General features: G+C 37.7%; 1 protein-coding gene across 1 annotated transcript in view; it reads left to right on the top strand.

The window, feature by feature from the left end:
- The window catches only part of DYNC2H1 (dynein cytoplasmic 2 heavy chain 1), a 164,891-nt gene that overhangs the window by 18,819 nt on the left and 129,615 nt on the right, over window positions 1-16,457 (top strand). Inside the window, exons 21-37 of the mRNA XM_062615336.1 lie at window positions 675-824; window positions 1,637-1,842; window positions 2,739-2,894; window positions 2,991-3,105; window positions 3,502-3,672; window positions 3,840-4,222; window positions 4,967-5,099; window positions 5,190-5,307; window positions 5,478-5,590; window positions 5,682-5,801; window positions 7,802-7,952; window positions 11,421-11,623; window positions 12,776-12,958; window positions 13,157-13,339; window positions 13,498-13,721; window positions 14,504-14,619; window positions 15,648-15,847. Of these exons, the coding sequence (XP_062471320.1) occupies window positions 675-824; window positions 1,637-1,842; window positions 2,739-2,894; window positions 2,991-3,105; window positions 3,502-3,672; window positions 3,840-4,222; window positions 4,967-5,099; window positions 5,190-5,307; window positions 5,478-5,590; window positions 5,682-5,801; window positions 7,802-7,952; window positions 11,421-11,623; window positions 12,776-12,958; window positions 13,157-13,339; window positions 13,498-13,721; window positions 14,504-14,619; window positions 15,648-15,847 (2,925 nt within the window). The remainder of the gene's footprint in view (window positions 1-674; window positions 825-1,636; window positions 1,843-2,738; window positions 2,895-2,990; window positions 3,106-3,501; window positions 3,673-3,839; window positions 4,223-4,966; window positions 5,100-5,189; window positions 5,308-5,477; window positions 5,591-5,681; window positions 5,802-7,801; window positions 7,953-11,420; window positions 11,624-12,775; window positions 12,959-13,156; window positions 13,340-13,497; window positions 13,722-14,503; window positions 14,620-15,647; window positions 15,848-16,457) is intronic.

The following is a 16,457-nucleotide window of genomic DNA, read 5'->3' as shown; positions in this document are numbered from 1 at the left end:
TACTTTGGAAGACATCACTCTAAACATTCCCGCTTCCTTCTTCCCTCATCTTTATATACTGAGCCAATGCCATATGGTATGGGACATCCCTTGAGTGAGTTGGGGTCAGCTGTCCTGGCTGTGTCCCCTCCCAGGTCCTTGTGCACCCCCAGCCTACTTCCTGGTGGAGTGGGGGGAGGAATAGAAAAGTCCTTGAATATGTGTAAGTACTGCTCTGCAATAGCTAAAACATCCCTCTTTCATCCACACTGTTTTCATCATAAATCTAGACATAGCCCCAGACCAGATACTATGGAGTAAATTAGCTATCCCAGTCAAAACCATCTCAGCCAGAACCAGCATATGTATATACATATTTGCTGAATTCTATTGCTCTGCTAATGTTTTTGAATCTGAGTGGATCTCTGCTATATGTAACAAGGCACTTACCTGTTTCATAGGGAAAATTTGCTTCTGTATATCTCATGTCAGGATCAAGATATCTCTAAATATGTCAAATGCCATTTTTTTCCAATGTTTTAATGTTATTCTATAAATAGTATTAAAAAAGCAGCTGTGTTTAAACATATAATCTGTGCATGCGCAGTTGATGGTTCTAATACATTTGCTTATAGTTTGGATAAACATGATTTGCTGAGTTTTTACATACACACATATTTTTAATCTGAGTTTAGATTTTTCTCCTGTTTCAAGAAGCTGAAGATAAAAACAAACTTCTGCGAACTGTGGCTGGTACAGGTTTGGACTCTCTCAGTAACCTAAGAGCTACATGGGATAAATTTGAGTTAATGATGGAAAGCCACCAGCTTATGATTGCAGAAGAGGTAACAATAAAAGATTAATACTTCACATAAAAATGTTGAAATTATTTTGAATGAGTCTGGAGAATTTTTTTCTTAAATTCAATCCAGAAATGTTCTCAGTTCAGTGTTAACATCAACATTACCAGGTTGAGGGAGAGCCTTTAAGGGAAGAGTGCTTAAACTCTTTAACCAGTAACTAGGTGAAACTTCTGTTTAACTGATGCTGAAATGAATGTTACATTGTACTTTCGTCTCAAACAGCTTTCTGGTGTCAGAGGTGGCTTAATGAATGCAGTGGTTAACTGAGGAAAACAGGATAACAGTTAAGAGATGAGTTTTTGTGTGCTCAGAGTCAGTATGTGGCACACAGGGACGTGGTTTAGTGGTGGACTTGGTAGTGTAGGTTAATGGTTGTTCTCAATCTTAGAAGCCTTTGCCAACCTAAATGATTCTATAGGGCTTATTATTCTCTTTTCACAAACTTTACTAAGCTATGCATGGTCCTGTAATCCCACTCCATAGGCAAATTGCTGAATTCACTTGAATTTCTACTGAAGATAGCCATACAAATAGAGCAATTTTGTTAGGTGTTGTAAGATGCAGAGTCAATAGGTAGCATAGACTGAATAAATAGGTCTCAAATACCAGCATAAAAAAAATACTAAGTGCGTGCTCCCTTTTAGAAATTAAACCAGAAAAAGAAAGTTTAGGGTATTATACAAGAAGTGTTTTGAGTTTGATTTTGATCAAGTTGTAGTTACCAAGTTTTGAAGTTGATACTTTGATTTTGATCATACGTGTAGTTAGAAATCATTTTAACTCTTTCTTTACAGATTGAAATGATGAAAGGAAATGTGATTTCACGTATTAATATATATCTTCAAGACCTGGAAAAATTTAAAGCTCGTTGGGATCAGCTGAAGCCAAGTGACGATGTCATTGAAACAGGTGATCAGGATGTACTTGAGAAAAGTGCTCAGATCATAAAGGAAAAAGAAAAAGAATTTGATGAACTTGAAACCATGAAAGAAAAGCTCATGTATGTCTGTTTATTTCCCTGTGTACCTTATTCATTTATGTATGGATCTTTTGCAGCAGTAGTATCTCAGAAAATTTTGTCTAAATTTTATCACAATATTTAATTTCAAGGAATTTAATTTTATTTGTATTGCATATTTTTCATTAGATTTTCAGGATTCTTTTTATTGATTTTACATAACACAAATTTTCAAGCTAAGTTGTTTGTAATGGAAAAATTCAAGAAGTTTCTTAGGCTTTTGCATAAGGGAGTCTGTACACAAAATGCTTGGTTCTAACTTCCTTCTTACTGAGAAGGTTTGAGATATTTGTTCAAGAAGGGTGAGTTATTACTTCAGTCCTCTTGTAACTTAAGTGGGCAAGAGGTTACCTGTCCTATTTCTTGAGTAAGTGTCCTGTCTGGTAGACTTCTGTGCAAAAGGAAGAGATTTTTGCTCTAGGTGCCTGCTTTCAGTAAGCTCATTATTGTAAATCTTGAGTGGACAAGTTTTCTATTTAAATTCTTAGCTTGCCACTTAAATATGATAGTAAATAGAATTAGCAAATTCTTTCTACCTAGCAGAAAGAATCAATGAAAAGTTATTTTCTTTCAAGCTTTGCTTTGGGGACGCAAAATAATTCGCTTTTCTGGTAAATGAGAAAGAAATGAAAGTTTATGGAAAATAATTGTGAATATGGGAGAAGGTCACTGTGTAGGAGTTATCCCTCATATTCCTTTATTACTTCTATTCAAGAAAGTTACTATAAGGAAATTGCAGTTGGCAGCAATGTTCCTCAGTCAAGCCAACAGCTTTTCTTAAAAAATGTGTAATTATTTCCATATGATAACATCTCTTAAACAATAAATGTATAATGGAATCATATAATATCTAACACTGTGATCTTCTTTTTACTCAGTGAAGAATGCCATCATTTTAAATTGGAAGAGCCCGACTTCTCATTGTCAAAAGTTGTATGTCAGGATATTAAAAGTTGCGCAGAAGTCTGGGCATTGTATGAAGAATTTTATCAAGGCCTTCAGGAAAAAGCCAAAGAAGACTGGATTACTTTTAGGTATGATTTTATTACTTTCTTTTTCATGGACATATATATATTATGTGGTTGTAGTACTGTGTTGTCATGACTTTTTTATATTTGATTTTCACTCAGGAGTAAAACGTACCTATTTGAAGAATTTTTGTTTAAGTGGCATGACAAAATGAGGAAGATGGAAAAACATACTGTAATGACAGTAAAGTTGCAAAAAGAAGTGGACAAATATAAAGTAAGATGCTAATTACAAAAAAGGTTATAAAACAAAAACTCCTTTGGTATTACTAGCTAATATACTTTGTCATGTAGGTCATTGTTCACTTCTTAGAATAGAATTAGTTACAATTTAAGAAAATATCTTCTGATACTCTTTTGAACATTTCACATACTTTTGAGAACCTTTTAGTTCCTTACAGTTAACAGGAGGGTCATTACAGTTTACATAGACACATATTTTGCAATGAGTTTTCCTCAGTTGTACTCCTACACATTAAATACAGGAACTGAAAGAAATGACCTTTGGTTTAAGAATGTAAATTTTTGTTTTGTTTGAATAGCATTTACTCTGTAATCAAGCATACAATTTTCATAAAGACTAGATGAATTCACACACGCGTTTTTCCTATAGATGATAGTTCCACTCCTAAAATATGTAAGAGGAGAATATCTTTCTCCAGACCACTGGCTGGATCTCTTTCGTCTTCTGGGTCTTCCCCGAGGCACTACACTTGAAGGTTTGTTATTTGGAGATCTGCTAAAAGTGACAGATGCCATTGTAGAAAAAGCAGTGGAACTTAAGGTATGAATAGTTCCAGTTATACAGTTTATTTTGTATAGTAAATCTTGTTTTATATGCATATGTATATTTTTATTGCTATAGAAATTGAATTTGTGTTATATTTTTGAATGGAAAGTTTATTGCGAGCTCTGTAGTTTCAAATTAAATCTGTTTATGCTTTTAAATAGGATTTGAATTGTCGGGCCCAAGGTGAAATAACAATCAGAGAAGCATTACGTGAGCTTGAACTCTGGGGAGCTGCAGCTGTCTTCACATTAACAGATTATGAAGATAGCCAAGGCAAGACTATCAGGCTTATTAAAGACTGGAAGGACATAGTCAACCAAGTTGGAGATCATCGCTGTCTTCTACAGTCCCTCAAAGACTCTCCATACTACAAAGGTTTTGAAGATAAAGTGTCCATCTGGGAAAAAAAACTGGCTGAGTTGGATGAGTATCTGCAGAATTTAAACCAAATTCAGAGGAAATGGGTCTATTTGGAGCCAATATTTGGTCGTGGAGCTCTGCCCAAAGAACAGGCTCGTTTTAACAGAGTTGATGAGGACTTCAGGTTAGTGTTATGGAGTGAGACTTATTTTTTTAGTATCTTTGACATGAGTTGGCTAGAACATTCTTCATTCGTGGAAAAAATATGCAGGAATTGGAATATGTATGGAGGTGAATGTCAGCAATAGGAATTCAGTACATACAGGTGTGTGGCAGTGACACATAAAGTTGTTAACATAGGTTTCATTTAAGTGGGCACATGTGAAGAATAAAATCACATGAAATGTCGAAGATCACAAACAAGGCAGACAAACACCAGATCAGTCTTGCAACAGAAGCAGAGGTGATGTAATTGGTTGGGTTTCTTTTTCAGGAATCATTTCTTGTTGAAGGCAAGCACTTTGTTCACTAAAAAAGTACACAGATGGACTTCTGGGAGAAACAGGTGGTTTATTTTTTTCCAAATAAGTCAAGGAGATAAAAAGAGGGAGATTTTGGAAATGTAGAAAGATATGTACCATTATCTATCTTAACTTTAGTTAAAATGACCTCTTAGAAGGAAATAAAAGTCAAGACTTGAATTTGCTTGGTTTTGGATAGCCAGAAATGGTTGTTATTAAAATACATTAGAGAGATATTGATGTAAATTCTGAAATGATTCATCATAACCACTGAAATCTAAATGCTATGTATGAGATATTTAAATGAATTACCTGTGCTTTAATTTTTATTTACATAACTACTTGTATGTCCAGATTGAAACTGTTGTGGTTGTTTTATGAATTACTCAAATTTTCTTTCTGTCAAGATCCATTATGTTAGATATCAAGAGTGACAACAGGATAACATCACTGAATGTCCGGACAGGACTAAGAAACACCTTAATTACCATACTTGACCAGCTTCAGAGATGTCAGAGATCTTTGAATGACTTTTTGGAGGTACAGATGACATAAATATGATTTTCTATAAAGAAAGTCAGTAAGTTTGAATTTAAATCAACAAAATTGTTTTATTTTGTGTTCATATAGGAAAAGCGCTCAGCATTTCCAAGATTATATTTCATTGGAGATGATGACTTATTAGAAATTTTAGGACAGCCCACAAATCCAGTGGTTATCCAGTCTCATCTAAAGAAACTTTTTGCTGGTAATACATTAATCTTCATTTGTAAAATGTACTTATTTAGAAATAAGGTTCTTCAAAGCTAAATAATCTATTGCAGGCTTTTTATTTCTCTCTTGCCACCACTAGACACTGAGGACTTAATGTTTGACTTTTAGCAATAAGTAACTTTGGTGCTGTTTTCTGATTAACAGGAATTAATAATGTGACCTTTGATGAAGAATTTAAATACATAGTTGCCATGAAGTCTGTAGAAGGAGAAACTGTGCCACTTAGAAATAAAATTCTTCTATCACATGATGTGGAGGTAAGAAAAAATCCTACCCAACTATAGTTCTAGTATCTTTGAGAAATTATTTTGTAATGTAACTTTTGAGGTTTTTTCTTTTCTCTGTTAGGTGTGGCTAAACAGTTTGGCTTTAGAGATGAAGGAGACGCTGAAAAAAATGTTAATTGACTGTGTTGAAGCTGGAAAGAAATCACAAGGTTCAATTGATCCATCGCTCTTTCCTTCCCAGGTAAGTTGATCCAGTAATGCCACTGTGTAGTCTCAAATTTACCAAAGAAGTTATTTTTCAGAGGCTTATAAAGAAGTATAAATATGGGTTTGGAAGAAACTAACCATGAACAAATACATTTTATTCATTTATAGTGTAGAGAACTTCTTAAAAATATGTTTTCTTATAATTCTTTTGTAAACATTTGAAATCTTGAGTCTTTGTCATGGCACCTGTTCTAACATCCATCGGTTTATTAAATTTGATGTAAATCTTGATCTTAGTTGGTAGTGAATGTTACATGCACTTAGTAACATAAAAAGCCCTTTTTGAAGCTGGTTAAAATATTGTTTCTAAAGTTTAACTGTATAAGCAGAAATAGTCATGAATATGAAATTCTTTTATGCGATTTTGGCTGGTAGCACAGAGGATAACACAGAATCACAGAATGATTGTGGTGGGAAGGAACCTCTAGAGGTCATCTGGTCAAAGACCCCTGCTTAAGCTGGTTCAGCCAGGACCATGTCCAGACAGCTTTTGAAGGTCTCTAGAAATGGAGACTCTACTACTTCCCTGGGCAAACTGTGCCAGTGCTCAGTCACTCTTAATGGTAAAGAAGTGTTTCCTAAAGTTCAGACAGGGCTTTCTGTGTTTCAGTTTGTGCCCGTTACTTCTTCCAGTCACTGGGCACCTCTGAAAAGAGCCTGGCTCCATCTTTGTACCCTCCCTTCAGGTATTTATAGACCTTGATAAGATTCTGCCCTGAGCCACCTTTTGTCCAGGCTGAGCAGTCTCAGTTCTCTCAGCTTTTCATCACAGGAGAGATGCTTTAGTTCCTAAATCATCTTTGTGACCTTCCATTGGACTGTGTCCAGTAAAGCACCTGTCCTCACTGGCTCCTTTATTTCTTGGAAGGGGAGTTGTGATCCATAGATTCCAGGAATCTCCTGCGTTGCTTATGTCCTTTGTTGCCCATGTCCTTTGTTGCCCCTCCAGCAGGTATTGGGTTGATGGAAGTCCCTCTGAGGACCATGGCCTGTGAATGTGAGGCTGCTCATCCACTTATTCTTCCTAGTCAGGTAGTCAATAGCAGGCGCCCATTATAATGTCACCTTGACCTGTCCTCTTTAACCTATAAATCTCAGCTGACTCCTCATCCATCCCCAAGCAGAGCTCCATGCACTCCAGCTATTTCTTACGTAAAGAGCAACTGCCCCTCCTTGTCTTCCCTGCCTATCCTTGCAACACTCCAGCCATGGGAGCCACTCCACCACATCTCCATGATCCCAACAAGGCCATAGCACTGCCACTGCATACAGATTTGTAATTCATTATATTTATTCCCCATACTACATGTATTAGTGTACAGGTACTTTAGAGAGGTGTCCCTACATGTTGAGTTTCTGGAGAGGGTTTGAGCGATTTCTCTGTCATGGTGCCTTGTAGGCACTTCCTTGCTGAAGTGCAAATGCAGGCTGGGGGTGGTCCTGCTTAAGCCCAATTTTGCTGTTTTTTTTCTTTTATCCCTTCCTGTCACCACCCCCTGCCCTTTGCTCAGTGATCCTGTCTGTCGCTCTCTTCCACTAGATCAGGTTGCTCAAGTGAAAGGTGTCCCCTCCCTATGGCAGGAGGGTTGGAACTAGATGATCTGTAAGATCCCTTCCAACACAAACCATTCTGTGATTCTATGCAACTACTGTATTGTTGGCATGCTGAGCCTATATTCAACAGGTTTCAGTTTCCATCTGACATACCATTTAATGGAAAAGATATGTTGCTAGCACATGCTGTAAAACAGCTACGGGACTTGTTGTATTGGATCACATTGCAGGTTTTCGCTAAATTTTGTCAGGTTTTAAGGTGGCAATATATGTTCTTAAGAGCATAGCAAATTTGTGGCTTTTTAAAAAATAATAAATATCAAACATAATAAGTAATTACAAATCAATTTTAAAACTTTTTAAACTTTTTTTTATGTCTTCTCTATTTCACATATGTAATTAGAACTTTTTTTCTCAAAGATTCTTTCCTTGGCAGAACAAATACAATTCACTGAAGATGTTGAAAGTGCCATCAAAGACTATAGTCTGCAACAATTAGAATTAGAACTCATGGCTAAATTGGAACATTATACTAGCATTGATAATGGTATAGAAGATACTGGACGTAAAGGTATAAAAATGATTTTTAATATATATTATTCATAATGACTATGTAGTATGATAGTATTTGACATTCTGTTTACTTAAGCCGGAAATTATATAAATCTGTCTCAGTTTGAGTTCATAAAGTTGAGTTACATAAAGTTACCCACTTATAACTGCCAAGATTTGTGTGTTTAATGTTACAGGGTGAGCAATGTTTTTTTATTTAGATGATAAGTTATCTTGGAGCATTTATATGTGAAACCCTCTTTTAATTACTTTTAAATACTTATTTTTTGCTGAGGAAAATTCAAATCAAAAAAGAGGCTTATAAAAAGTGGAAGCAAGGACAGGCAGCCTGAGAAGAATACGGGGATGTTGTCTGGGAAGCTAGGGACCAGGCTAGGAAAGCTAAGGCCCAGTTAGAATTAAACTTGGCTAGGGATATTAAGGATAACAGGAAGGGATTCTACAGGTGCATAGCAAATAAAAAACAGACTAGGGAGAATGTAGGCCCCCTCAGGAAGCTCTCAGGAGAGCTGGCTACACAGGATTTGGAGAAGGCTGAGGTTCTGAATGACTTCTTTGCCTTGGTCTTCACTGGCAAAGGCTCTGACCACACCACCCAAGTCTTGGAAGGCAGACACAGGGACTGTGAAAATGAAGACCTTGCACCCACTGTAGGAGAGGAACTGTTTCGAGACCATCTTAAAAATCTGAACGTGGACAAGTCCATGGTTCCTGATGAGATCCATACACGTGTTCTGAAGGCGCTGGAGAATGAAGTTGCTAAGCCACTGGCCATCATATTTGAGAAATCATGGCAGTCAGGTGAAGTTCCCGATGACTGGAAAAAGGGAAGGGGAAAATGGATGACCTGGGGAATTACAGACCAGTCAGTCTCACCTCTGTGCCTGGCAAAATGTTGGAGCAGATTCTCCTGGAAGCCATGCTAAAGCACATGAAAAACAACAAGGCGCTTGGTGACAGCCAGCATGGCTTCACTAAGGGCAAATCCTGCCTGACCTATTGGGTGGCCTTCTATGATGGGGCTACAGAACTGATGGACAGGGGTAGAGCAGTTGATGTCATCTACCTGGACTTGTGCAAAGTGTTCGACACTGTCCCACATGACATCCTTGTCTCTAAATTGGAGAGACATCAATTTGATGGGTGAAACACTCGGTGGATAAAGAACTGGCTGGATGGCCACACAAAAAGAGTTGTGGTCAATGTCTCAATGTCCGTCTGGAGACCAGTAACGAGTGGTGTCCCTCAGGGATCGGTGTTGGGACTTCTTTTGTTCAACATCTGTGTTGCTGACATGGACAGTGGGATTGAGTGCGCCCTCGGCAAGTTTGCCGATGACACCAAGCTGTGTGGTTTGGTTGATATGCTGGAGGGAAGGAATGCCATCCAGAGGGACCTTGACACGCTTGTGAGGTGGGCTGATGCCAACCTCATGAAGTTTAACCATGACAAGTGCAAGGTCCTACACCTCGGTCGGAACAATCCCAGGCACAGCTACAGGTTGGGCAGAGAAGAGATTCAGAGCAGCCCTACGGCGAAGGACTTGGGGGTGTTGGTCAATGAGAAAAAAAACATGAGGCAGCAGTGTGCGCTTGCAGCCCAGAAAGCCAGCCGTATCCTGGGCCGCATCAAAAGGAGCGTGACCAGCAGGTCGAAGGAGGTGATCCTGCCCCTCTACTGTGCTCTTGTGAGACCTCACCTGGAGTATTGTGTGCAGTTCTGGTGTCCTCAACATCAAAAGGACATGGAACTGTTGGAACAAGTCCAGAGAAGGTCCATGAGGATGATGAGGGGACTGGAGCACCTCCCGTATGAAGATAGGCTGAGAAAGTTGGGGCTGTTCAGCCTGGAGAAGAGAAGGCTGCGTGGAGACCTCATAGCAGCCTTCCAGTATCTGAAGGGGGCCTATAGGGATGCTGGGGATGGGCTCTTCATTAGAGACTGCAGTGATAGGACAAGGAGTAATGGGTTAAAACTTAAAAAGAGGAAGTTTAGATTGGATATAAAGAGGAAATTCTTTCCTGTTAGGGTGGTGAGGCACTGGAATGGGTTGCCCAGGGAGGTTGTGAATGCTCCATCCCTGGCAATGTTCAAGACCCGGTTGGACAAAGCCTTGGGTGGCATGGTTTAGTGTGAGGTGTCCCTGCCCATGGCAGGGGGGTTGGAACTTGATGATCTTAAGGTCCTTTCCAGCCCTAACTATTCTAGGATTCTATGATTTTTTTGGTTTATATGTTTACTGATAATTTCTCTTCACCTACTGACCTTTGCTGCAGTGTTTCATGGGGACTAGCCAGAGAACAGTTGAAGTACTTTGTCATGCCAGTATATTCTGTATGGCTGTTGTAGGTGATGCTGTTTTTCTCTAGATATATACATCTGCAATAATTCTTGCATACCTCTGTAGCAGTACCAGTCAATTTGTTATTTTCAAGGCATGTTTGGTCTGAATCATATAAAGTGTAAATCAGTTAGAGTAATTATGCCTATGAGTGCTTATTCCTCTCTTTTGACCATAAGGGGACTTTAAACGACTACCTCAGATATAAAATTCTATAGTTTAGGTTAGGTGAGGTGGCTGTTGGCTCTATGATGACTCTATACCCTATATGTATAAAAAGACTCAATTTAACATGTATTTGACAATCTTTCACCACGTTTGTATAGCTGTTTACTGTATGAACTGTTAACATCTGATGTATTAACTAGGTTTAGGATTCATATCACCTACATTCAGCTATCTGTAAGTGTGGTTATTTATCTAAGCTCCCTTTCTGCACTCTTGCTATAGACAGTGGGGAAATGTCATCAGTTATGGAAGAGTGTTCATTCCACCTATTGTATAATACATTTGTAATAATAGTTTGGTTAATAGGTGTGACTTTGAAGTGAGTTGCCTGATTATCCCCACTTACTTTCGTTTAACTCCCATCGTGGAATGGCATAGAAGAACATAAACTGGGCTTGCTTCAAATGAAACTGAGTTGAGCAGTGTGTTCTCAGAGTACACTTAATCCACCCAATCTGCTAATGAGCATTGATTTTGCATCATCCTAATTAATCTTAGTAAAATTGCCAGGTTGTGTATAGTATGGTTTTCAGATCTGCTGCAGATGAATTAACAGATTTGTGCTGCACTGGTTACTGAAGTGGACATAGCTGTAAACACTCCTGGAATAAACTGCCTTCCAGAAAAGCCTCTATCTATTGAGTGTAGAGGCAGACAGAATTACTTCCAAATGCCTGAAGTTGCACTACGATTCACATTCTCTGTCAGGATCTCACTTTATGCTGCTTGCTTTAGGTAATAGGTAGTATTTCTGTATATAATTGAAACAAGATCTGAATAAAATTTGCTGACAGTAGAAAGCAGCGCAGTGAATTTGAGAGTGGATAACGTGTATCTTCCTTACTACACTGTGGTGATTTTTTTTTTTTTTTTGTGTGTGTGTGTGGTTATTTGCAGAATCAGGAATCCTTGAGCTCAAGCTGAAAGCTCTGATTCTTGATATCATTCATAACATTGATGTGGTGAAGCAGCTGAATCAAGCTCAAGTTCACAGTGTTGAAGATTGGGCTTGGAAGAAGCAGCTGAGGTTTTATATGAAAGACCAAAAATGCTATGTTCAGATGGTAGATGCTGAACTCCAATATACTTATGAATATCAGGTGTGTTTTTTTTAGTATTTACCTAGTGGCTTTTGTATGTGTCAAACACTTTCACACATGCTGCTAGTTGCCTCCCAACTGTTGCTATTTTTTCAACATTGTTGTGTCCTTAGCATGCTGTTTCGTAGAAGATACTAAAAGATACTGTAATCATTTTCATTCTTGATATTGGTGGGGTAAATGTAAGGTGCTTTGTATGGAAAGCAGCTGCATTATCATATAAATATTTTCTAATAAGCTTGCTATTTCTGTATGTCAGAGTGCAGTTTCATCTGTGTTGACCCTTTTTCTGTAATTCTAAAAAAGAATTTACACAATGCTTTGATATTTCATAAAAATCAGGAAAACTTCATCACTATAAACAAATTCATGTACTTAATGAGATGGTAATCTCAAGCATTGTATTGGATTTTGGTTGAGGAGAAAATGAACATGAACCAGGTGTGTGCGCTCGCAGCCCAGAAAGCCAACTGTATCCTGGGCTGCATCAAAAGGAGCGTGACGAGCAGGTCGAAGGAGGTGATCCTGTCCCTTTACTCTGCTCTCGTGAGACATCACCTGCAGTATTGTATGTGGTTCTGGTGTCCTCAACATAAAAAGGACATGGAACTGTTGGAACAAGTCCAGAGGAGGCCACGAGGATGATCAGGGGACTGGAGCACCTCCCGTATGAAGACAGGCTGAGAAAGTTGGGGCTGTTCAGCCTGGAGAAGAGAAGGCTGCGTGGAGACCTCATAGCAGCCTTCCAGTATCTGAAGGGGGCCAATAGGGATGTTGGGGAGGGACTCTTCATTAGGGACTGTAGTGACAGGACAAGGGGTAACGGGTTAAAACAGGGGAAGTTTAGATTGGATATAAGGAGGAAGTTCTTTCCTGTTAGGGTGGTGAAGCACTGGAATGGGTTGCCCAGGGAGGTTGTGAATGCTCCCTCCCTGGCAGTGTTCAAGGCCAGTTTGAACAGTGCCTTGGGTGGCATGGTTCTGTGTGAGGTGTCCCTGCCCCTGGCAGGGGGGTTGGAACTAGATGATATTAAGGTTTTTTCCAACCCTAACTATTCTATGAGTTGATGATTTTCAAATTAATGAATAAAATTAAATTGCATCATCAATAATTTCTGTTTACCAATTAATATAATTTGTTTTGTTTCTGCAGGGGAATTCCCCTAAACTTGTTTATACACCTTTGACAGATAAGTGTTACCTAACTCTTACTCAGGCTATGAAGATGGGCCTTGGAGGAAATCCCTATGGTCCAGCTGGAACTGGAAAGACAGAATCAGTAAAAGCTTTGGGTGGACTTCTTGGAAGACAAGTATTAGTCTTCAATTGTGATGAGGTGAATATGGTTCTGCATATTTAGGATTTGGATATCTATGCCCATACTTCATAAAGGAATATTCAAGCAATAGTTTTGGTACAGATTCCGTTAGACATTTGTGACATTTCCAATCACTTTTTTTTTTAATGGCTGGGAAACAGTCTTTCATTGTTTTCTTGTTATTAGAAGTTTAATAGTATTCTTTCTAATTTTAAGGGCATTGATGTGAAATCGATGGGGCGCATATTTGTGGGCTTAGTGAAGTGTGGTGCCTGGGGCTGTTTTGATGAATTCAACAGACTTGAGGAAGCTGTACTGTCTGCAGTATCCATGCAGATTCAGACAATCCAACATGCGTTGCAGAAACATAGTCCTGTATGTGAGATGCTTGGAAAAAAGGTACAGGAAAACTTACTTATTTTTTTCTTAGAAAAATAGTCTATAAACAACAGGGTTAAACTTAAAAAGTGACTACTGTAACTAAACATAGTCCACAAAATATTGCTCAATAGTGTTTCATATGACAATATACTATTACAATGAACTTCTAATGCTAGGTTGAAGTGGATCATAATTCTGGAATCTTTATCACTCTGAATCCTGCTGGAAAAGGTTATGGAGGAAGACAAAAACTGCCTGATAACCTCAAACAACTTTTCAGGCCAGTTGCTATGACTCATCCAGACAATGAACTCATTGCAGAAGTGATTTTGTGTTCAGAAGGCTTTAAGGATGCTAAAATACTCGGTAGAAAGTTAGTGTCTATTTTTAATCTAGCAAGGTAAGCTCCCCTCCCCCCACCCCGTTGTGTTACTTTTCTAATTCTCTTCCTTCCTTCTTTTATTTTAGCATTGATCTTTGTGCTTGTTTTACTACCATCTTGTTTCTTCTCCATTTAGACTATGCCAGTAGTCTCCATTTAGACTATGACTGTAGGGATGCAATCTACACATACTTTCTGTTAATTTTTTGTAATATTTTATGACATGGATATTATAGAAAGCTGCGTCAGAAATAAAACTAGGCATAAAGCCACACGTTTGGAGTCATCAAAAGTTTTACAGTCAATACAGCTCTTAAATCTGAATGGTAAATCTCTGTAGATATTAATTTAACTTACAAAATAAAAATCTTGCAATATATTGGGAGGTTCAGGTGTGAAAATATTTGGAAAGCAGTTATAATCTCAAGGTGGCAAAGTACTGCTCCCCTATTATGCTCACATATGAATGCTCACAAGCATTGTGTTGAATTTAGACTCTTGAGGTTGTTGAAATACAAGTGACAGGTTATAAGTATGTATATTAGAACAAAGTCCAGAGGTTTTACATAATGCTTCGAGGGACAATTATAAATACATTAATAACGTAATTACGTTACTCCCTCTGAAAATTTCAGTGTCATTGCTTGTATCTCTGAAATGCATTTCAGATGGCACTACAAATACTCATCAGTCTCTCTTTTGCCCAGAACTATATAATGAACGTATTCATTTGCCAAAAAAAAAAAAATTCAGGTGCTGTCACATAAAGATTGTTACATCATTGCTGTTCTTAAATTTAGGGAGCTTCTGACACAACAGCAGCACTATGATTGGGGTTTACGAGCATTGAAGACTGTTTTGAGAGGCTGTGGCAATCTTCTTCATCAGTTGAAAAAAAGTGAAGCAAAGAAAGAAAGTAAGGTTGACCATACCAAACTTTTGATTATTTGGGATATTGTACCAGTATTATTCACTACAGGTTTCTTGTTCACTGGAGTTTTGAGAAGCCGTGGTTTAGATCTGGAGGCAATTTAAAATAAAAAAATAATCTGTGAAAGTCCTCCATTAGGAGATCACAAAAGACCGTTGTTATATTCTAGATGGAGCTTGTATAAGAACGTAGATATAGGACTTTATGCTGGGATGATTTTGAGTGATTCTCAAACACTCTTGTTTTCACTTAGATTAGGACAGGAAGGTTGATCCTCTGATGCCATCATTATTCATCAGTCACCAGACCATTTTGATTCCATTTGAGATTTGCTAAAATTGTTACATGGTGTTAGATTGCATTAGGAGGACAGAAACACAGGATAATTTTCACCTGTGGTTCCTAGTCCTGTTCTCTGAAAGTGTATGTGTTTTACATAAGAAGGCAATTTGATTAAAAAATAAAAAAAACCCAGAGATAAGAACCCTATGCCTTTCCCATCATGAGAATCCTAACTTTTCTGGCAGAGTAAAACTTTCCTGTGGTTGTTTTTGTTCTTGTCCCAAAGCAGTTACATTTCCATGGTAGTTCTGATTCCAGAGGAGTTGTGGAGAGTGTTGTAAATATTTATAGTTAATTAGGACACACTTCAGAGATGTGACTTCAGACTCTGGCAGAGTAAGGTCTGGAATCCAGGTCCTTAATTTCTGTCATGAGTACTTCCACAAGTAAACTATTGTACTCTTAGTCCCTCTTTAATCATGAAGCTGTTATGTACTATCTGGCTAGCATCATAACCATCTCATATCTGTATAGGATGGGTTTGTGAGCATATATGAAACATACAGTAAGCCACTTATCTAACTTAGAGTGGTACATGAAGTAGAATGCAGTCTACACTGTGATTCCACCTTCAATGTCTTAGCAGTGTGAGTTCAATTGCTGATGCACTCTAAGGGAAAAAACCCAATGAACAACTTAAACTGATCTGACTTCTTTGCTTTTATTTCCAGTTAATGAAAGTCACATGGTGGTTCAAGCTCTGCGGCTTAATACCATGTCAAAACTTACATTTGCGGACTGCTCACGTTTTGATGCACTGGTTAAAGATGTATTTCCTGGCATTGACTTTAAAGATGTGGAGTATGCAGAGTTAACTACAGCTTTACAACAAGTCTTTGAAGAAGCAAACTTGGAAATTATAAGCCCCCAGGTAAACTAACTACAGCAATAAAACAGCAAAAAAATGTGTTATTCTGAGTTATAACTGATTAATATTACATTCATTTGATTAATTTCTGTTTACTTTTGAAAGAAATTTTCTAAAAAAGTCAGTAACTGGTAGTTAGATTCTAATTATATGTATATGAAAAAATAGGTGTGTGTTTGAAATATGGTATATCAGTTATGTAATTGAAAGAAAAATAGTGCAAGGTAAATTACGTTGTGAACATATGACACAGTTTTATTCAGGCCAGGTATAAATGCCAGTGAATGTTTTGGACAGTGAAGGAATTAAATAAATGAACGTTTGGTTTATCAAGCAGTTCTGTGTCTCATCTATGTTTATCTATTGTAGGGTTAGATGAAGTTTTGTGACTAAAGGTTCATTAGTTTCTCACTAAATATATGCCCAAAGAAGGCTGTTATTTTTATAATAGTGACTTAGTGAAATGCTTCTAACATCAAAAATATGTTTCTTGATATTCTTTGTTATCATAATTTTAATTACTTCTGCAAATATCTATTGTTTCAAAAAATAAAATTCAAAGTGACTGCATGCAAGGTTAATTGGAAAACATTAAAAAGAATGATTGTGAAGT

Source organism: Pezoporus occidentalis, unplaced genomic scaffold (assembly GCF_034315485.1).
Source record: "Pezoporus occidentalis ecotype Australia unplaced genomic scaffold, CSIRO_AGI_Poc_V1 ctg18, whole genome shotgun sequence".
In the NCBI taxonomy this organism is placed as follows: Eukaryota; Metazoa; Chordata; class Aves; order Psittaciformes; family Psittacidae; genus Pezoporus; species Pezoporus occidentalis.
Note: the sequence above shows the minus strand (reverse complement) of the source record. Positions and strands in the feature narration are given on the sequence as shown.